Source organism: Bos grunniens, chromosome 11 (assembly GCF_055505025.1).
Source record: "Bos grunniens cultivar Pamir isolate PY7600 chromosome 11, Bosgru_T2T1.0, whole genome shotgun sequence".
Taxonomy (NCBI): domain Eukaryota; kingdom Metazoa; phylum Chordata; class Mammalia; order Artiodactyla; family Bovidae; genus Bos; species Bos grunniens.
The window spans coordinates 44,828,032-44,850,868 of record NC_141175.1 but is presented as its reverse complement, the minus strand read 5'-3'; the positions used below and the strand labels follow the sequence as shown (position 1 = coordinate 44,850,868).

At 35.2% G+C, this 22,837-nt stretch overlaps 1 protein-coding gene across 5 annotated transcripts in view; it reads left to right on the top strand.

Moving 5' to 3' along the window:
• Positions 1-22,837, top strand: part of AFTPH (aftiphilin) — a 74,642-nt gene that overhangs the window by 46,017 nt on the left and 5,788 nt on the right. For 2 of the 5 annotated variants that reach the window (XM_086326342.1, XM_086326340.1), the window contains exons 3-9: positions 3,074-3,225; positions 5,074-5,200; positions 5,615-5,671; positions 9,042-9,164; positions 14,498-14,558; positions 16,082-16,165; positions 20,151-20,274. In XM_086326342.1, coding sequence (XP_086182468.1) covers positions 3,074-3,225; positions 5,074-5,200; positions 5,615-5,671; positions 9,042-9,164; positions 14,498-14,558; positions 16,082-16,165; positions 20,151-20,274 — 728 coding nt within the window. The remainder of the gene's footprint in view (positions 1-3,073; positions 3,226-5,073; positions 5,201-5,614; positions 5,672-9,041; positions 9,165-14,497; positions 14,559-16,081; positions 16,166-20,150; positions 20,275-22,837) is intronic. The other 3 variants (XM_086326343.1, XM_086326341.1, XR_015136718.1) reach the window with 2 other exon arrangements.

The window sequence follows — 22,837 nt, the reverse complement described above, 5'->3', positions numbered from 1 at the left end:
CAGCAAGATCCCCTGGAGGAGGGAATGGCTACCCACTCCAGTATTCTTACCTGGTTATTTCCATGGACAGTCCATGGGATCATAAAGAGTCAGACACGACTGAACGACTAACACTTTCATATGTAAGACCTGGTAGTTACATTTAATGATTGATCAAAATGATTAAATATGCTTTGAAATCCTTTCTTTCATCCCTAGAGAGATACATATTTTTTTCTATCCCATTAAACGGATAACAAAGAGGATACAAGAAGATTCTGTTTTAATTTACAGAGAATTAAAATTTGGTCATGTGTGAGTGTTTGTTTACCTTCCCTGCCCAGGAGGAGCAAGTGCTTATTATGTTTCCAATTAGATGGTTATCTGATCCCTTTAAAAGTAATGTCTGTCCATTCCCTCTATTGAAGCGAGTAAGTGTGGGTCCCCTTGACGCACTCAAATTTCACAAGCCTTGGGATCTTGACTCTACTCTTTACTGTAGGTTTCATAATTGATACTGAGAACCTTTTCCCATATCACACAGATGAATATAATGAAGGTGTTAGACTAACTTTTGTAGAGATAGCAAAAAGGTACCCTGAGACTAATTATGCAGCATTAAGTTTTTTGCTCTGATAACAGTTTTCAAAAGAGATTTTGCTTTGGAAAATAGGTGTATGAAAGTTTTTCCTTTTGTTTTTCATCTTCCTGTTTGCTGACTATACTAAACAACAGAAATCAACATTCACTTGTTTTTGTTACTTGGCAGAAAGTACCATCATTTTGTGGCATTTTTCTTGTACAGTGAGTGGCATTTTCAGTGGTGCATTTAATCTTGCAGTAAGCTTTAACCTAACATTTTGTATTTCTGGTTGGTGTTTTAAGTAGTAAGGTAAGCTAAGTTGAAAATATTTTACATGTATCTGAAATAAAGTTAGGAAAGTGGGAATAAATGTTTTTGTAGGTTGCACATACACGAAACCTACTAGTACCCCCCAAATCTAAGTTAGTCTAAATACAACAAGTTTCAATCAGTAAAAATAGTCCAAAATGCCAGTGTTCTCAGAGAAAATACTCTAGGGAGTATGCAAGCTTTGCTTGGAGGAAAGGGAGTGTACTATTCAAAACCCCAAATATACACACCATAGAAGAGTAGAGAAATGGAATATCTAAAAGATAACACAGATAATCAGAATGACAAATGAGCTGTTAAATTTCTTAGTCATAATGGACATTCTTTCCCCCTTTGTTCTATTAGCAGCAGAGATATTTCTGAAAGGTTTTCACAACAAGGTCATACTATATAGCACTGGGGACTACATTCAATATTCTGTGACAAACCATAATAGAAAAGAATATGGAAAAGAATATATATATGTGTGTGTGTATATATATATATAATACATATGTATAATTGAGTCACTTTCCTGTACAGAAGAAATTAACATAACATATAAATCAACTAGCACAAGCTGGAATCAAGATTGCCAGGAGAAATATCAATAACCTCAGATATGCAGATGACACCACCTTTATGGCAGAAAGTGAAGAAGAACTAAAGAACCTCTTGATGAAAGTGAAAGAGGAGAGTGAAAAAGTTGGCTTAAAGCTTAGAAAACTAAGATTATGGCATCTGATCCCATCACTTCATGGCAAATAGATGGGGAAACAGTGGAAACAGTGTCTGACTTTGTTTTTCTGGGCTCCAAAATCACTGCAGATGGTGATTGCAGTCATGAAATTAAAAGAAACTTACTCTTGGAAGGAAAGGTATGACCAACCTAGACAACATATTAAAAAGCAGAGACATTACTTTGCCAACAAAGGTCTGTCTAGTCAAGGCTCTGGTTTTTCCAGTGGTCATGTATGGATGTGAGAGTTGGACTATAAAGAAAGCTGAGCGCCAAAGAATTGATGCTTTTGAACTGTGGTGTTGGAGAAGACTCTTGAGAGTCCTTTGGACTGAAGGAGATCCAACTAGTCCATCCTAAAGATCAGTCTTGGTTGTTCATTGGAAGAACTGATGTTGATTCTGAAACTCCAATACTTTGGCCACCTGATGCGAAGAGCTGACTCATTTGAAAAGACCCTGATGCTGGGAAAGATTGAGGACAGGAGGAGAAAGGGAGGACAGAGGATGAGATGGCTGGATGGCATCACCAACTCAATGGACATGGGTTTGGGTAGACTCTGGGAGTTGGACAGGGAGGCCTAGCGTGCTGTGGTTCATGGGGTTGCAAAGAGTCGGACACCACTGAGCGACTAAACTGAACTGAACTGATAAATCAACTATATTTCAGTAAAAAATTTTTTATTTTAAAAAATATTTTCAAAATTCAAGTGTTTGTATTTAGGTTCTGTTCAACTATTATATAATAGCATAACACTTCTTGCCAGCATCCAGTCTTATTGTTCTAAATAGAGAGTATGTGAGTGGTAGTAAGAAACACCCCAGTGTATTGAAAAGAATATGAATATTGACTGGGTTTTTTTGTTTTGTTTTTGCTTTGGGAAGATAATTCAAACTTTGATTGCTTTCTCACTGTATAAGGGGGTAATAATTTCTTCTTTGTAGAATTTTGTAGTCAGTTAAGTAAGGTAATGTTTGTAAAGTGACAGGCATAATGCTTGATGTGTAACTACATTTATTTGTCATCATTGTATCACCACAATTATTTTAAAGTGTTCTATGAGTAGTTATCTTCCCTGGTGGCTCAGACAGTAAAGCATCTGCCTACAATGTAGGTAGACCCGGGTTCAATCCCTGGGTCGGGAACATCCCCTGGAGAAGGAAATGGAAACCCACTCCAGTACTCTTGCCTGGAAAATCCCATGAATGGAGGAGCCTGGCAGGCTTCAGTCTGTGGGGTCGCAAAGAGTCTGACGCGACTGAGCGACTTCACTTTCTTTGTTTATGAGTAGTTACGCTTCTTCCACTTAGTGCTTCCTGTATCTGTCTAGTAGTTCCTCCACCCCTTAGCAGTGGACAGAATATCGGTCTGTGGGAGTGAGTGTGTCTATATTAATGATAAAGCTGTGACACTGTTAAAATTTTGAAAGTGAAAATAAACTTTTGGGGGGTGTTTTGATACAGACAGCTTTACTAAACCGCCTGGAGCGAATTTTCGAAGCATGTTTTCCTTCCATATTTGTCCCTGATACTGAAGAAGAAGTTACTTCCCTGAAGCACTTGCTGGAAACAAGCACCTTGCCAATAAAAACAAGAGAGGCCTTAGCTGAAAGTGGGTAAGTAATAGACACTTTTTAGGTCTACTTGTATATTTGTTAGTTTGACTGTTCTCATTTATAAGGTTATCTAAGGTTATTTTAAACTGTTAAGGTTCTAAAACATTAACTTGTTTAAGTTTAAAAAACCATATTGTGCCTAAAGATGTAATTAAAAAATCTCTCTACCTCTCCACTTTTGAGCTGTTTTTTTAAAAAAATTTCTAAAGCACTATTCTATTCAGTCAAATTTTGTATATTATTTTTTTATTTCCTAGTATGATAGATGAGAATTTAGATCTTACATCTGCTGTTTTCCTCCCTTCATCTTCCCAATACACTTATGTCATAGTTTTTGGTTAAATTGTTATTTGGTATGTTCATTATTATGATCATGTAAATAATGTTCAAAGCTAAGCCACTATTTCTTTTATAGTACACTTTTTTCCTGGATTTAATGATTTCCTCTTATTTTTTTTAAACTCACTTAATCTGTCCCTACCCTTGAATAGCCTGTTAATACAATCTTACTTGTGATAAGACCTATCAAACTGGCCAATCCATTTTTAACCTGGAGTCTTCCATCTTCCAGTTCCTTCCAGTCTGGAATAGATCAGTCTAGGCGTCCTGTCACATGTTGTCTTGGCACTTCCCTTCAGTTAAATCCCATTTTGGTGAAGCACGTCCTCTAATAGCCTTCTTGCAGGGTAGGTGGGGGGGCAGGGGAAGAAAAGGTTCCCAGGAAGTAAAATACTACTTTATTCTACCCACACTTCACATTTATAATTTAGAGTCTTTCATTGCTGGTGTTTTGATGTTTTACAGTGAAGTATCTTGGTATGGGTCTTTTTTCATTTTCTGACTGAGTACTAGGCACAACTTTTCAATCAGGAAGCTTCTGTTCTTCAGCATTGAGCAGTTGTCTTACAATGCTAGCTACCTTCCCTCCAGTGCCTCTGTTTTCTTTCCAAAACTGCTATTAATTTTTAGATGTTAGAGGGTCTAGATTGACTTTCTAATTTTAATTTCAAAGTTATTCCTGGATGCTTCTCTTATATTTCATTACTCACCACCTCTGGAAGCAGTATTTCTTAATTTCATTTAAGATGAATATTATTTTTGCTTCTTGACTTTTGTTTTGGGGTGATTTCTGAGAATAAAAGGAGATAAAAAGATTGATGTTTTGCCATCTTGAAACCATTTAGATATGTTTTTTAAAAATATGCTAGCTGTACAGACAGTTCATACTCTTAGACCCATGAGATTCATTCTAAGGAAATAACAGAATTCTACAGTAACACACTGTAAAGTACAGGAAGATATTCTTGCCTTACTAGCAATTGGAGCCAACAGTAAAAACAACTTAATTAAAACTGTAGGATTGTGGCTAAATAAATGATGATACATCTGTCTAATAGGAAGGACATAATAAACCATTGAAAAGGGTACATATGTAGATAAGGAAATGCTTAAAGTCTGAAAAAAGAATACAGAATTTTTTTGTATACTGTAATTGCAACTGTGTGTGGGGGGGTCAAGACTCAAGGAGAAAACATTAAATAGCTCTAGTAAGATGATGAAGTGCTCAGTGATTTCTATCCTCCTTTTAAATGCTTTTGTTTTCAAATTAAGCATAACATACAGGCTAAATTTTTGCTTGATTGTTTCAGATGAGTTTAACTTACTTTCCTCATGACTAAATGTTGGCTCTTGATTTCATTCAGGTAATAGGTACATATATTTACTCATGTTAGACACAAAATTAATTGGAATGTATAATATTTTATAGTCACTTTAAAAGTAGAATTCATGGTGAGAGCTACTGAGTAACCCATTGTTGGTGGCTTCATTGTGTTGTGACCTTTGCAGGGAACTGCTGGATGTGTGGACCGAGCTACAGGATGTCCATGATGCACATGGCTTGAGATATCAGTGGGGTGGCTCCCATAGCAACAAGAAACTTTTATGCTCCCTGGGCATAGACACCCGAAACATTGTAAGTTTATTAGTACCTTAGAAAATCCTTTAATCAACTTACAGATGTTTTTAAATTCTTTCACACCTCTATACAAATTATGATAAGCTAGTTTCTCAGAAAAATAGATACTAATTTGTTTAAATGTTCATTTATTTTAAATACGCCAACCTCTAAGTGTAAATCTATCTAGGTTTTTCTCTGAAATTTCTTATCTTTAGGAAAAGATGTTTTCGTGTTTTTGCTTAACTATGAGATGAAGGAATTGGGCTAGGAGATCAAAACTGTAACCCCATAAGGGCAATTTAACAATTTCTTCAATTTTTCACTCACAATGTATATAATAAAGCATTACAGAGTATTTTGGAAACTGTTTCATTGTATGACAGATCATTCTCTAAATACATATTCTTTCTCTCTAATATACATATGTAGCTCTTCACGGGCAATAAGAAGCAACCTGTTATAGTGCCCATGTATGCAGCAGGATTGGTAAGTACAATGATGCTTTTGCATGTATTTATTATTGTTGCATTTATTCTGTAAAATCAACTTACATAGCATGACATGGAAAGTGTATTTTAAGGTATGGTAATGGCAACCCGCTCCAGTGTTCTTGCCTTGAGAATCTCAGGGACGGGGAGCCTGGTGGGCTGCCGTCTATGGGTCGCAGAGTCGGACACGACTGAAGCGACTTAGCAGCAGCAGCAACATGGGACCATTAAGAGAATAAATACAATAATATCCTTTTTTGAGCTCATAAATCCCTTCAAGTCTTGATCTGAGGACATTTTTCTGTATTTTATGTATTATAGACACTTTTAATACTAACTAGTGTTTATAATAGTAGTATAACAGAGAAGGCAATGGCGCCCCACTCCAGTACTCTTGCCTGGAAAGTCCCATGGACGGAGGAGCCTGGTAGGCTGCAGTCCATGGGGTCGCTGAGTTGGACACGACTGAGCGACTTCATTTTCACTTTTCACTTTCATGCATTAGAGAAGGAAATGGCAACCCACTCCAGTGTTCTTGCCTGGAGAATCCCAGGGACGGGGAGCCTGGTGGGCTGCCATCTATAGGGTCGCACAGTCGGACACAACTGAAGCGCCTTAGCAGCAGCAGTGTTTATAACTTTTGTAAAATTCACCTTTGGAAGTCTCTTTTAATTTGCTTTTAAAAAGAAACTGAAGTATCTGAAGCCTTAGATATCATTTGTTTAAATGCATTTCTGATTTTTTTTAATAATGCAATATTGAAGCCATGGATATATACAAAAGGTTGTAGATAGCAAATTATAACAAATGAAAATGAGCCAGGACCTATAATTGGTCCTTAGTTTTTCCATTAATGTTTTAAACATGTTAAATTTTCTTTTTTCAGATATGCCAGGTAGTCCTGGAAAATGAGGAATTTTCATTCCGTACCTTATCAAGACTCAGTCACATTTTAAAGTTTGATGTGTTGGTGGTTTTTGGCATGTCTTTGAGTTATTGGTGGATAAAAATGTCCTATTAAACTAAAAATAGTTTAAAATTTTTTCACCAATAACTTGAAAATAAGGAGAAAAATACTGTGTTTAAGAAAGGAAAAAAAAAAAAACTAAGGAACACTTCGTATGGAATTTAAATTTAAAAACCTTTATGTGCATGTGAAAATGAATTTGCTGTGGAACTTGACCTTATTTTAATCTGCAAACTTCTCTATGAAAAAGCTCTAATTATTGTTACTGAACTGAAATCTTGCTTTGTTTTGTTTTTGTTGGTTTGTTTTGTGAGATTGGACAAAAGCTTCTTTGAGCTTTTTTTAAAAATCAATTTCTGCTCCTTTGTGAATGGTTATCTTGTATTTTCAAAACACCTTGATCATCCCTACTTTCTTTTATGTTGTAGGTAAATGTAGTCCATAATGTTTCTAACTTCTAGGTTATTTGGATCTCTTTTCTCAAGAAGTAGCTTTCTAGGGATTGTTGGTGGTGGTATTGTCACATTCTGAATAGGAAGTAGGAATTTAATTTGTGGGCACTTTCATTCTGCATGTTGGGGACAGTAACCTATTTAATGCTTCTGTGTTAGACTCAGCACATTAGGCAATTTTTTAAGTTTTATGAAGAGTTAAAGACTCATATCTATGTTTTTTTCCCCTCTCTTAATTACAACCTTTTATTAGTAATGTAGTTTTACCATTTTTGTAAGCTTTTAATACCAAAGTTGTTTTAGTGGTTATATCCTCTCCTCCTCCCTCTTTTTGATGCCTTACATTTAGAAGCATTCTTTTTCATATCTGGGTTATCTGATTTCAAATTTTAATGATACCTGAATTTTTTCCATAGTACTTTACACACATGAGATGTTCAATATCTTTTGATCTCATCTGGAGGAATAGTACCTGAAGTAGTCATTTAAGTCACTGGTTCTGAGACTTTGATGTGCATTAGAATTGCTTGGAAGACTTGTTTCAAACACAGAATGCTAGTCACCACCCCCATAGTTTCTTATTCAGTAGGTCTGGGGTAGGAGAAGTTCCCAGATGATAGAGGAGCTACTGATGGGGACCACTTTGAGAACCACTGGCTTTAGGGAGAGTTCACATTAGAAAAGTTGGCTAAGACTAGTAATGGTATACCAAACACATGGAGTCTTTCTAGAAGGGCACACGCCTTTATAATATATATGACATTGAATTAGACCATGAATTTATTTTCATTTTTCAAGATGCTAGATTAAAGCCTTTCACGTGTACTGTTGTTAAGAACTATTGATATATATATAAATTATTTATTTTAGCTTGTGCTCAATTTTATGAAAGTAGGGGGATTCTCCTGAAAGCTTTGTTTTAAGAAATGTATAGATTCTAACTATAAGATTGTTAGACTTAGCAGCTTCCCTGCCCCCCCTGCACCCCCCCACCCCCATAAAAGGAGACTTTTATCTGGTTGGTAACTATTCAAGAGCTTGTCATAAAATTCATAAATACATGAATTCTAAATTTCTAAAATTCATAAAAGCTTGGGCCTTCTTCCATGCCAGTAACTTGGCAATGGCACCCCACTCCAGTACTCCCAGGATGGCAGCCTTAGTCCAAAGAACTAAGGCTCCCATCCTGTAGTGAGCAAGGATCAGACACTAAATTCACATTGTAGCATATGGATGTCATCACACTAGACATCCACTCCCACCTCTTTAAGTACCACCATGGTGTAACATGTATGAAGAGTGCCCTTTCCTGCAGTTTTACGTCTGAACATCAGAACAGTATTGCATTCTCAGCACATGGATGTAATATACTGTTTTGCTCACCAAGGCAATGGCACCCCACTCCAGTACTCTTGCTTCGAAAATCCCATGGACGGAGGAGCCTGGTGGGCTGCAGTCCATGGGGTCGCTAGAGTCGGACACGACTGAGCAACTTCACTTTCACTTTTCACTTTCATGCATTGGAAAAGGAAATGGCAACCCACTCCAGTGTTCTTGCCTGGAGAATCCCAGAGACGGGAAACCTGGTGGGCTGCCGTCTGTGGGGTCGCACAGAGTCGGACACGACTAAAGCGATGTAGCATCCCCTCCCCCACCATTCCATGTGTTTGTGCATTTGTGTGACAGTGATAGCCAGGCACTCTAAAGCAAATCCAGTTTAAATTACAAGGTCTTGTTTCAAAAAGTTTGGATTACAAAGGTATTATTATGAAATATTTCCCGTTAGAGTGCTGTAAGATTTTCACTAAACAAAATTTAAGACTAGTTTCTTTTTGTCTTCAGTACTTTCCAAATGACCTGTGTTCTTTCTGCTTTCTGCTAATTTAACTTTCTTGTGAAGTTTATGAACCAATCCTTCCCCCAACTAATAGCTAATATGCCTTTTTCAGGGTATGTTAGAGCCCACCAAGGAACCACTGAAACCACTATCTGCTGCAGAAAAAATTGCTTCCATCGGTCAGACCACCACTATGTCACCAGAAATGAACACATGTACATCTGACCAATTCCAGGTAAAAATATCTGGATGTATATAGATACATTTATGCATGTATGTACACATATGTCCACACACATTGTTGTTTCCCTTAATATATAACTTTTCATTTTTAAAATATTTTTAAAATTTAGTTTCATGATGTGATTTCACTTCTTATTAACATCCTTTGAAATACAATGAGAAAATTCTCTTTAATTTTAAAAAATAGAAAAGACAGTTTGAGAACTGGCTGGTTATGGGTAAGTTCTTTAAACCTATCTAGGCCTTAGTCTTTTTACCTGTAAAATAAGAACTTTGTAGCAAGCAAAAAATCGCTTACAGCTGGTACATTGTATGATCTATTACTGACACATAAATCTGGTAAGTGCTGGATTTTCAAAAAAAGGAAAATATTGCATTTATACCAGCTCTTCAAGTCTGCCATTATGTGTTTTTCCTGAAGCTTGCAAAAATTTTATAAAGTTATAAAATTTAGGTGTGTTATTATATCAATAACTGTTGTTTTAAGAGTTTGAATAAAGCTGTTAAGTTGAAAATGATACAGCCTTTAACAAAATATTGTATAGATTAAGGGAAAAAGAAGGCTCTCTTACCCTTCTTACCCTTTACTTCTTTGGCACATTTAAGCACAAATCATATTTCAGTCAAATATATTTAGTATTAAAAATATATTTAATATTAAAGCCCTTCCTCTCACTTTTTTCCTCGGAGAACATAGCTTACTTGGTTTGCTTACTTTTTTGACATCAAGTTAGCAACTGACTCAGTGCAGGTTAAAATTGTTTTTTAAAATATTAATATTCTTAATGAATATTACCATTTCTAAAATATATTCTTGCTGTGTTTGTCATTTCTTAACCTTAAATATCATCACTAATTATGTCTAACACAAAAATGCATGTTTGGACACCCTTTCCCAAGATGTGTTCCACTGAACACTAATCCCCAGAATTGATTCACTAAAGAAGGGTTCCATAGTGAAGTGAGATCAGGAAATATTTCATATCAAACCCTAAACAAGACTTGGAGGTTCATAACACGTATATTAAGGACTCTGAAAAATCCTGCAGTGAATAACGCTATTTAATTTTATTTCATTTCTCAAATTTACTTGGCCATAGAACCCTTTTCTGTAGGGATCAAGGAAGAAGAGCTTATAACACCTGTAGAACTAGTGTTTTGAAGAACATACTTTGGCAAATGATTTTGTAAAGCAGGGTCCTGCCTTTTCAGGTGTGTTTCAAGAAACATGTAATATTACTGCTGTGTACCACTGTGGTTTATACTTGAGCTTAGCTTCAACGTCCCTCTGAAACCAGTTTATTACTGTCACTGAATTCATGGGCATGGAGACCTAATGCATAAAATGCCTGGCCTTACTGATTGGGCAACAGGCAAGGAGCCTTGGGCAAGATGTCTCAGTAGGCTGAATCTGTCCTTAGCTCTCTTCCTTTCATTGGCTATATATTGCCCTCTGGCTATCAGCTATTCTCACAGGCCTGCCATGTCTGTGCAGATTGCAGAATTACAGCACATTCTCACTTCTGCCTCAGTCAGCATTCTTATTCCAGTGCTAGGTGTTAGGAAAGTAATTTGACTAACTGCCTGGTATGTTTTCTGGAAATGGAGCAGTTCTTAATTTGAGCCACTTGTTGTTATTTTTCCTTGCCTTCTCCTCTTCTCCTCCATCCAGCCATTTCTATGTATTACAACCCCATAAGCTATTGCTTATTTTATTAGTTAGCTGTCACCTGTCACTTTTGCCTAGTCATACCTCGATATAATTTAATTACAGACTTGATTAAAAGTCTAGATAACCTAATAAAAAGCATGTGTGTTAATTTAATGGAAGATTTTTAGTAGAAATCAGCGTGTATTAATTTGATGGCAGTTAGTTGCAGCTCCACAAGGATTCAGCTGCTGCCATTTCTGTATATACATATAGACCCCTATGTACTTATAATCAAAGGACTGTCTCCCTAGTTATAGGCAAGTATGAGAATTTTCAGTGACATTGAAGCATATCTAACTTGTTTGCTGGAAGATGGAACTTGGTCTCTTGCTATTTATATTTTTTAAAAGCTCTTTTTAATCAAGTACTTCCTTTTATTGTGTTTCATGTACACTTCTCTTTTTTAAAAATACACATCAATATTGAATTAACAAGTTTATTCTATACTTTTTATGGTATTTTGTGATCCTCATTGGCTTTAGTTTTTAGGCTTTGGAAAACCAATGAAAACAGTATTTCCCAATGGAAGTTCAAAGTTATTTCTGAATTGAGTTGAGCCTATGTAGGTCTGCTGTCTAACATTCAAACTGAAGATTTCAGCATGCATATCAGAATTTTGTGCTGAGATGCCTGACCTCCATCACTAAATTGCATGATCTTTGCTTTGGCTCCATACTTTTGATTAAGGTTAAAATACTCAGCAAACATCTGAAATACATTCTAAAGGTTCTCCATATAAAGTGTATTTCTTACCACTCTTCCTTGGCATACAGTGTATTTATTATTTTTCACATAACATTTTGGCTATTCATTCTTCCTCCTAATGATAATTTTCAGGTGAAACAACCATAAACATTAGTGCTGGAAGCTTAGCAAAATGTGTCAGCAAAGACCTGTTCAATACCTGAATTTTTTTCCCCAAAAAAGCATGTGGCAAACCTTCCTTTTATGTTTTGGCATCCTTGAACAGTGACTTTCAAACTTAGCATAGTGGCATAATTCTCATTATGTCTGCATGCTTTTTGATCTGTCTTTTCTATTTCAGTTTGGTACCTGCTAAATGTCTATCTTTTCTTTCAAATGAGTTTGTACTCATCAGTCTTTTTGCCATTACATCTCTTGTTTAGAAATTCAGTATTTTACTGATATCTGTTAATGTGGGGTTTTTATTTTTTTTATTTTTTATTTTTATTTTTTTGATTTTTAATAATGTGGGGTTTTTAAAAAAAGATAATTTTACCTGGAAAAAAAAAACAGTTTACAGATAAAAAGCACGTAGTGATACTTTTTGTTGTTGTTGACATCTTTTTTCACTGAATTTCAAGGTCACACCAATCACAGCGCCATACTGATTCCCCCTTAGTAAGGTTAGGATGTTAACCATGCTTTATTCACTGCCAAGTGGAGTCAGTGCTCTGGCTAGCAGTTATCCGGCTGGTTACCACCAGCAGATTTCCTCTCTTAGGCTGCTTTATATTGCTGTTTCAGTTGTGAATCAGAATTTGAGAGTTAGAAGAAAGAAAAAAATGACAGTCTAGCTCTGTACTCTCGTTTTACAATTAGAAAACATATTTGGAAAGACAAAGTAATTTACCTAAAATCACATGTCAGTGCTGTACTTAGGACTAGAACCAAAGTCTCCTGTCTCTAGCCTTTTCTTCCCCCTCTTTTTATTATGAACTTGTCTCCTTTCGTCTCTGCAGTAATCATTCATGCCACATAAAGTTGTTTTTAAATGTTTCATTCCAGTGCTTTCTCTTTGAGTTGCCTGCGTGTCAGTTCCATTAGTTAACCTGTAATTATTTAGGTATCTGTTTTTCATCTGTCTCAATTCCACTAAATTTTGATTCATGATTTAGTACCTCATTATTATAATATTGGTTGTATCTTAAAAATGCCATACATGTCTGTGAAAAGTAAAATTCCAGAAAATCATTGAAATATTTCAAAACATACAGGTTCTTGACATCATTTAGATAAAACATGTTAATGAAAGAGCTTTGCTTCGCTTTACCCAGAAATGTTGTTATTACATAAATCTGAGTTCTGTCCATCTAGTCAGTATTGAATAGTTCTAAAGGTTTTTTTCCTGACTGAGAAGTAGAACAAGTTGAATCTGTTGGAATACCTAGAGCTTTTTGTTTGTTTTTGAGCTCAGCTAAAGAAGATCTTTTATAAATGTTATTTATCAGTCTTGCAGGTAGGTTATGAACTAGATTTTCACCAGGATTTTTAAAATTTTATTTGAAACAATTATAGATTTACAGGAAGTTGCAAAGATCATACAGAAGAGGTGCCTTGTATCTTCACCAGTTTTCCCCACAATCACATTTTGCATAATTATAGAATAATATCAAAACCAAGAATGACATTTGCTCAATATGTGTGTATAGTTCTGTGCTATTTTTTCATGTGACCACCACCAGTCAAGATACAGCATTTCCGTCTCCCTCACCAACCCCCCATTCCACCTCTCTCTCATCCTGGCTGCCACTATCACCAGTATTTTATTTTGTTTATATCTCCAGGCCTGACTTGATATGGGGGAGACCAAATGCTTATAGTAACATGCCCGTTATTGGTTATTAAAGCAATTGTATTATAATACCATAGGGTTAGACTTTCAAAATTAGCCAGTTCACGTTCCTTTCCTACAGGGAACAGTGTCTTTGTCTACAGAGAAAAAATGATTATAAAGTTTTAATAAGTGCCTACCTTACAATGAGCAAACAGAAAAAAAAAAGATGATACCATGTTGATAGTAAGAGTCTAGTAAAAGGTTATTTCAATAAGTGTTGCCAACACCACCCCCAAAATAAAAGAGGAAAATGCATTTTTTTTTTCCCTGTCAGGAATATTCTTAAAGCATGGATCATTTTTTTAATGTTTTGTACTACCTTCCATCTTATATTTATCATTTGCTTATTTTATCTTTATGTGTTTGGCAGTTAACAGAGTTTTTAAACGTAGAATATTCAAATGAGTTCTGAATTTACTTTTCAGTACATTATTTTAAAAATTAAATTCTAATACTGATTATAAGTAATTTCTAAATTAGAGGTTATAAGTTTTTTTTTTAATTTGTATATATATAAGGAAACCAAATAAATTAACATCCATGTTTATACGGCTAGTTACTTAGTCCTTAATAACCCAGCTTGCTTCCAATTCAGTATGCTACCTTCTCTGTTGCCTTGTATTATCTATTAAGAAATTGTAAGTGGTTAATTATTTAAAATAAAATAGATCACTCTTTAGTGAAAAAAGATCAGTGAGGTTTTCAAGCCAGTAGTTTAAATTATGATTGGAGAATAGATTGAAATCTTGATAGAGAATCAGTCTATAAACTTCTGTTTGAAAACGTAAGATAATTCCATTTCTCAGATACACCATTTTTAATGTCAACAAGCTGTACTGCTTATAAATTTTGCAATTTCAGTTTGTGTTAATATTTGTAGATAACCATCTGAAATTGTAAATTATCCCAACTTTGTCTTTAGGTATTTTATTGCCTAATGATCTTGCTATAATAGTGTTTTGTTCTGTTTTTAAGGATTCTTTATGTTGCTACAACCTATACTGATTAATTTTGATTTTTTGGTTTTCAACTCTAGGAGTCTCTACCACCCGTCCAGTTTGACTGGAGTAGCAGTGGCCTTACTAACCCTTTAGATGGTACGTCTCTCCGTAGAGCCTCTAGCGCCAGAGCTAGAGTTAAGAAAGCTACAAAGTTCAGACAGACTTCTCTCTGCTGATTTCCATTTTTGTTTGAACATAACTTCTTATCTTTGGAAATTCAGGCTTTCTTTCTGAATAGTGATTGCTCAAGAAACCAGCCGTTACTATTATTAACATTATTAATGTCCATATATAAGTAGTAGTAACCAGATAAAATTTTAATTTCTTTTTATCTTAAGTCAAAGAAAAGCTTCTTTATTTCTCACAAATATCTAGGTAGTTTAAATAACATTTTAGGTAGACCAATTTATTTGAAATTTTTTTCTGTAGTTTTAGTTTATGGAATTTTCTTGGATGCCAAGTCTTGTGTCTAGAGGCTGCTTTAAAGCACAAAGCACAATTATTTAACCAAAAACAATGTGCAAATAGATCCATATTTATTGACTCAAAGTAGTTTTCAGACTTAATAATATTTTATAGAGCACTTGTATGCAAATGAAAAATGAATGATTTTCATGCTCCTTTTCTAAAACTTAGCTCAAAATACTAGTAGGTAGTTCCAGAAATAATTGGTTTTTCCTATAGCTTTAAAAGAAAATCCTGAGGAAGGATTAACTTATTCTAATAAGGTGGGGTCTTTTAATAACACAAAATCCTAGGTTTCCTGTGTGTTGATATCACAAGTTTTAATCGGACTCTAAAGTACAATTATTCTTAGTCCTTATACTTCATAAGTTGTTTGAGCCATGGTCTGAAACACCTGTTTCTCTTATCAGCTCTGCCTTAGAGTAGGGGATCCTAGGGTATCTGGAAAGCATCCAATTGAATAACAGTGCTGAAGGAAAGCCTGGATGCACCTTTTGCTGTTGTCTGGTGTCCTATTCAGTCAAATCATCGTGCTTTTTATTAACAACTTCTTTAAAAATGTATACTATTTCTGATTACTGTTTCAGAGTTAAAGGGGAACAGTACAGCTTGAGGTTGCACATCAGGGTAGGGCAGTTATGACATTTCTATTACCTTATTTTATTTTAAACTAAGTTAATGTATTGGTGTGTGTCCTGAAACCGACAACTTTGTCACTTTTAAAATCATTCATTAGAAACCAACACTACTAACATAAAAGATTGATTTGGGCATGTACAGTGATTTAATGTTGGGTTGAGATTAAAGTATTGTTTCCCTTTAACGGGTACACTTTCCCCCTTGGTCTTTCTGGTCTGGCTTCAAGTTTCAATTGAAAGAACTGAACTCCTAACTAAAACCTTACTAAGTGTTAAATTCTTTACATTGTACATGAGAAAATGTACATTGAATTAAACTGTTACTTTAGAAATGTCCTTAGCAATGAAAAACTAATACTGTACACATTGTTTTAATGTTGATTTTAAAATGTGTAATGACTACTAATTATAACCTGCATGTTCAAGTGTGTGTCTTACCCCTTTTTACACATAACCCCTCCTCCCTTGGCTTACCTTCTGTGTGGCTGCCTACCAACACGGTCACTGAATTTCAAGCTAGTGGAGGTTCCACTCTTCTGAACCTTGATTTCTTTGGGCCCGTGGATGACAGTAGCTCTAGCAGCAGCACCACAATCCCAGGTCAGCAGAGTGTTAAAACCACAATTCTAGTATATTTACTAAAAGCATGACCACATCACTTGACTTTCCTATAAACAAGGAAACAGATTGTATTCTCTGTAATGTCTTTCTAATACGTTTCTTTCATCTATTCTACTGTTATTTTCTAGTATCTGACTATAACAAGTGACTTATATGAAAAATGTATTTTAAGAAAAGGTTTGTCAGGGTGTAATAGTCAGAGCTGAAAGTAGTTTCTAGATATAAAACAGCCCTAATGTCCTTTACACAGTTAAAGGCAGGGTGGTTTTTTTTCCCCTGTAAATAGAAAATGTGATCTTTTATATGCTTATTTTTTAAAGCATATTCTACAAAGCCATTTGAAAAAATACAACTTTAGATATATGAGAATATTTTAGTACACAGTGACATTATAGTGTCTGTGATAATAGAACCTTTACAGATTCTGGCATTCAATTAGTTATTTATTAGCACTGCTAAATGTATAATTAGGTTCCAAAATGTTGGAGTCTAGCACTTAGTTATATAGTCCCACATAGAATTATTACTGTTTTTATGTAGCTCTTGAATAGAAAGCTTACTGTTAGTTTTCCATGGAGGGAAAAAAAATGTTAAAGGTGATAGTAGAAAATAATTGCTGTGAGATACTAAAAGCTAGAAATTAAAACTTATTGGAGTGCCTGTTAATGTTCAGCCTGGCAGAAGTTCAGTTCATTGACCCAAGGACTAATGTACTTTGTCATTTTCTAACTGAATAAAAAATTAAAATACAATGGCATTTTTATGTTTATATTTTATTTAATATGATTTTAATGACTCTCTCTCATCCCTACTTGTGCTCTGGTAATCACGCCTTTTGATCACCAGACGGCTGTAAGAGTGCCCTGTAGATGCTGATGCCCAGAATGCATAGTGAGGGTCCCTCTCAGTCCCCGCTAGGATCAGGTAGATAGCCAGCCTGGTTCCTGAGAATTTGCTGGTTTTGTTCTGTTCAACTAGATAACCCTGCCACCCACTTGTAGCAGTTCAGGAGCTATAATGGAAAATGGGGGAGGCTAAGAGAATAGTCAGCTAAGGGTGAGGCTGGGACCCAGGATACCCATCTCCAAGTCTGGTTATGGAAATATGATTGTATTATAAGGATGTTCCAAGGCCATTTTGTAGAATGAATGGATTCCTCAAATCTAATCCCCTGGTTATCATTTTCATTGTTTCCAAGATTTTACAAGCATATAAGAAACTAATCTGTGTCTGGTTTTAACTTCAATATGGTATTTCACTGTTTAAATTACTTCTAAATACATGTGAGCTGTGGAATGACCTGAGTAGTTTTTAATACTTAATGGCGGGTAGGGGAACCAAAACACTTGTGTATCAGTTACCTTATTACTATAATCCCAAGAATGAAGTCAGTTCAGTTCAGTCGCTCAGTCGTGTCCGACTCTTTGCGACCCCATGAACCGCAGCACACCAGGCCTCCCTGTCCATCACCAACCAAGCTCCTATTTTTAATTTGCTCTCAGCTTTGTTTTGTCATGAACTGTATGATAACTTAAATGAGGTCACTATTTTTGGATGCCTAAAAACCTGGTTTAAATTCAACTTTTGGTTACATTTCAAACTCAGTTAAAAATCATCCATAAAAGCACAAATAATCTGACCAAACAAAGAAGTACAGAAATGACTTGATAACCAGGTTCAGTATACATACACAGCTTAGAGAAGAACAAGCAGTTTCCGAGGTTTAGAGCTGTAATGGAAGTGAAATTAGCATGGTCGATTGTGATCCTTACTTCGGAACCTCTTAAATATTTTTGTTCCATTTTTTCATCAATATGCTCTAGCCTCTGTGTAAACCTGATTACTATAAATATGCTTGGACTTGTTTTATTGCTACTGGGTTTTGTTAAAACTTCCATCAAGCTGTAGGTGTAAACACTTTCCTGAGTATTCCATTTCACCACTTGCTTGTACTTTTTCTGACTTGTTTCTGGGAAAGTCATTTTGTCTTAGCTTGCAGTTGTTTATTTTGTGTTTGAGACTTAGGAGGTTGGCATAGAACTTGGTTGGCTAGCTTTATTTCTGTAACTGAACTATGCCTCATTAAGGTTCTGTTTAAAAAAAAAAAAAAAGAATCTTTTTCCATTAAAAAAATTTACTCTCCGGTTTTTTGTGTAGTTATCTTGGTTTTGAAAAATAGAGCCATAGTACTTTTTTTTTGGTGATAATGGTTTTGGAGGGCTGAGGGAGGTTGATTTGGGTTTTGTTTTGTTGTTTTTTTTCAATCTCCCACTTTCCTGTTTGACAGCTAAGTGGCCAGTATTTTACAAACCCAACTAAATTTTCACTAGCACTTTCCTGTTGCCAGTCAGATTGCAGTTGTTTATTCTGCATTATGCATTCACCATCTACCTAAATTTTGTGGTTACTTGGAATAGAACCTTTCACAGTAGAGGAAGGAGGTGCTTTGGGTTCATCTGGTCCTGCTTTACAAGCATCTGTAAATTTTTGCATTTTAGCTGCATATTTATGCTTATTATAGAAATACAAAGAAAGGGGCTTTTAAAGTATATTTTGAAACTGTACCTTAATGAACTATTAAGAACTTGGGAGAGTCAACATTTTCTATAGCCTTCCTCCCTTGTTGGACATGGTAACTGTGAAAGCCGCTTTTGCTGGTGTAATTTCTGTAAACATCTGAGATCTGTGTTTATATCTGCTAGTCAGCTACAAAGCTGGTTCATAGAAAGCAGTTCCTGATTTTCTTCTTAACCTTGAAATACCCTAAAAGGAGAAAACTTGTGAGCATCAATATATGACTCTATTATATATAATTTTATCTGCTGATCTTCTTTTTAAAGAAATAATAAGTAGAGATTGATGAAACTATAAGACATTTGTACTTAAAATCTGCTTTTCTATTCAAAACTACTGAATTTGCTGAAATCAAAGAAAGAGTATAATTAAAAAATTTTTGTCTGATTGTCTTTATTTTCCTAAGCTTAGCATGAGTTGAAAATACTTGTTACTTGTTTTTTTGTAGTCATCATATTTTATATAAATTAATATTCAAGGAAGTTTTAAAATATGTATGTGTATTTTAAGGAAGTCAGACGGGAAGGATTTTACTAGACTTTTACAATAAACCTAATCCTAATGAACTCAGCTTCATTTTGAATTTTTCCAAGAAGATATTTGAACTGTTAGCCACTAGATTCAGCTGTGAAACTTTAGGAGTATAATTAACCCTTGAGATGATTTTCATTTTGTTCAAAAGTAGCTGTTTTATTCACTTTTTCTGAAAACATTTTACCTCCCCTCTTCTTACCTAAAGAAGAACATTGTGATATATAACTTTTCTTTAGTAATAATTTAATTCTTTGGATAATATTTCATGTCCTCAGATATTTAAATTAACCAAATTTAAATGTCAGAATGTATTTAAATTAACCAAATCATTTAGTGTATGTGAGACTTTACATTAACTTCCAAATTTGGGGATATGAGTGAAAACACGGAGGAAAAATGGTCATGGAGATAAGGGAAAATGGAAGTTCAAAAACTGTTAAATCAGTCCATTTAAAAACTGAGGTGTCATATTGTGCAACAAATCATTGTGCATTCTATTTGTAAAAGATTGTTAACTTTCGTATCACAGACTAATCCAGTGCTTAGGGAGTTTCCTATAGCAGACAGTTTTTTTTTTAGAAGTATTTGAATGATATCTGCTACATAAATGTTAGATTAATTAAGGCTATATTTATACCAAAGTGGAATTTTGAAAGTGTTTTCCTACTTTATAGAAACTCTGAAAAGTGGAATTTATAATTTAAGAAATAAATAAAGTGTTACAGTGTTCTAAAGATGTGTTGTACTTATAAAGACTCAGATGTTTACAGAATAATTGCCTTTTGCATCTTGGATTGTGGCTAATTGAGTAAGCCATTGCAGCACACCATCACTGACTATCATTTTGTACTATAAGGTGTGGATCCAGAGTTGTATGAATTAACAACTTCTAAGCTGGAAATCTCCACCTCAAGCCTCAAAGTGACTGATGCATTTGCGAGACTCATGTCCACAGTAGAGAAGACAAGCACATCTACCAGGTAAAAGCTAGTGTTCATTACACCCTAATTTTGAATTCTATGTTTGAACAAAGTAGCCCAGATGGGAAAGCATATAAGTTGGTGGTATTTCAATATACTGTATTAAAAATTCACTTTACATTTATATAAATGCAATGGATGCCCAATTCTAGAAAATAGTATCAAGTTACATTTAATTATGAATTTACAAGAGGAGAGCTATTTCACGAGAGACTGGAAAGGGCTGACAGATGTGGTCTTTTTCTCTTTCCCTACGCCTATACCTAACTTTGTAACAAAAGAAGAGTCTGATTAAAGAATTGAGATCATAAAACCACTGCACAAATGCTCCTCCTTTTCTTTCCTAACTACTGCGGTGATCATCTTTGGGGTCCGAGTTTGATAATCCCAGAGTCATGTAAGCTAATCCTTTCACCTCCAGGCTAAGAGAGAAGGGCACAGCCACTGTTTTGTTTTCTGAATATTTGCTGACGTGTGGCACCTTTGATTTAGGTCCTGAAGCCTTGTTTTTTAACAAGCCTTCTGGGATCCCCTTAGGTTCATGACCTTTAGAAAAGCAGTTTTCTCAGATACCAGGAATCTCATGTGGGCTTGTGTGTAGGATTCAAAAAACCTTTAGTTTTACATAATTAAGCTCTGAAATAACCCGCTGCTTTGACATGTTAGCCATAGAATAAGGCAGTTTCTAATAAGAAGGTAATCATTATAAAGGAATGGTTATGAAGGTAATCTCTACTGCAAGAGCAAATACCAGTGTTGATTGGGATACCAACTCTGCTGTCCCAAATCTGTGATTCATCAACATTTTAAAATAAAATATTGGGACCCTTCTTGCAGTCCAGTGGTTAAGACTCCACGCTTCCAAGGTGGGGGGGTACGGGTTCAGTCCCTGTTTGAGGAGCTAAGATCCCACATGCTGCATGGTGTAGCCAAAAAAAAAAAGTGGAAATATTTACCTTTGCCCAGTTAGGCAGAGATATTATAGCACTTTCTCCTGGGTAAATACATTCCATTCACATGTCAAATTCTGATTTATCTTTTAAATCAATTCTTCTGTAGAAAAATATCCATTTAAAAACTAACCCTTTTCTTTGTGAATAATAAATGCTTACCTGTCTTAACACTTTGGCTTGAATTTTCACATGGCCTTTTAAACTGTATTGTGTGCTGAAGTATCCATTCAATCGCTATTGTTATTAATACACTTAATGTTCATAATTAAGAAAATCCATTATTATATGTTTTGTAAGCAAGGCTGCCCTGAACTCTTCCCAGGAATGGGTTTGTAGTCTGCTCATTCTTGCTTAGCCACAGATTCTCTCCCTCGTTCTCGTCGCTCATTTCTTTGTGGTAATATTACCTGGCACAGTTAAGCCTCCTATCAAGCTAGTGTGGATTTTTTGCTTGCTTTCTAATTTTTTCTCTTTCCAAATAAGTTGTATTTTCAACTTAATGTTCTTATTACACAAATTTCTCATCCATTTTTTCTATATATGTTAGCTAGAGGCTAATGACTTTAAAAACAAGCAAACAAGCGATGCTCTTTTTATCATTTGGGCTTTGTCCTGCTGCTTTGTGTACAGCCTTTTCTAAGGGCAGTCCTGGTGTTTCCTCTGCAGTCTCACTGAGTGAACGGTAGTAATGTTGAAAGTCTCTGTGGTGAGAATTCACTGTTTGTGCCATTAGGAGGAGCTCTAAGCCACATAGTTAACCTGCTTGCTTTCCTAACTTTCCAGCTCACCCTTGAAACATTCTGTACACTAAGGCACTCTTCCACTCTTCCAACTTAAATAACTTTAAGTTATTTTCATTTTTTTCTCTTATTCTGTACTGTTATGGGATGAACTGAAACTATAGCGTGCATCTTGGGGTTAGTGCCGTAACTGAATTGGTCACTAATACCTGTCCAGCTTCACATTTAAAACACAATAAATTGAAAGGAAAACAAGTTGCCACCTTTGAATTTTCTGTTTTGAGGAATTAACTATTTGAAAATGGTGAGAAGTGCAAATATTCACAGGTCTTACTATTAGAAGGTAATACTGTAAAATGTCCCCATGAGTGAATCTCAGTTGTACAGGGAAGAGAGAGGGTGGTGACATAGTTGCAACAGAATTTTTTAAGTGTCTTTGTTATTTTTAGGTTTTGTTTCATTTTTTGTTTTTGATTAAAACAAAATTTGAAGCGTACACCCCAGCAAAATATTGGCTTTTGTCAGTACACAGAAGACACAGTGAAAAAGCATTGAGGAACTGTAGTGTGAGGAAGGGTTAAGAAACAGTGGTCTAGGTAGAGGGAATTTGCCATATAGCAAACAACATTCCATACTCTTTTCAAACGCCTTTGCATATACGTAAGAGAAAATACATGTGCTCTTCTCTTTCTAAACATAGGTTGTGAAAGTGACTTACTTTTTAAAGAAATGGAAGTTCTCAAGTTTTAAAATAGTTCCATCTTCTAGCTTACCTTTTCTAATACAGAGAAAAATTACTTCCTAATCTTAATCAGTGTGTAGCAGCTAGTTAATAGCCACAGACTTTTAGCTGAAGCTTATATAAGCCAA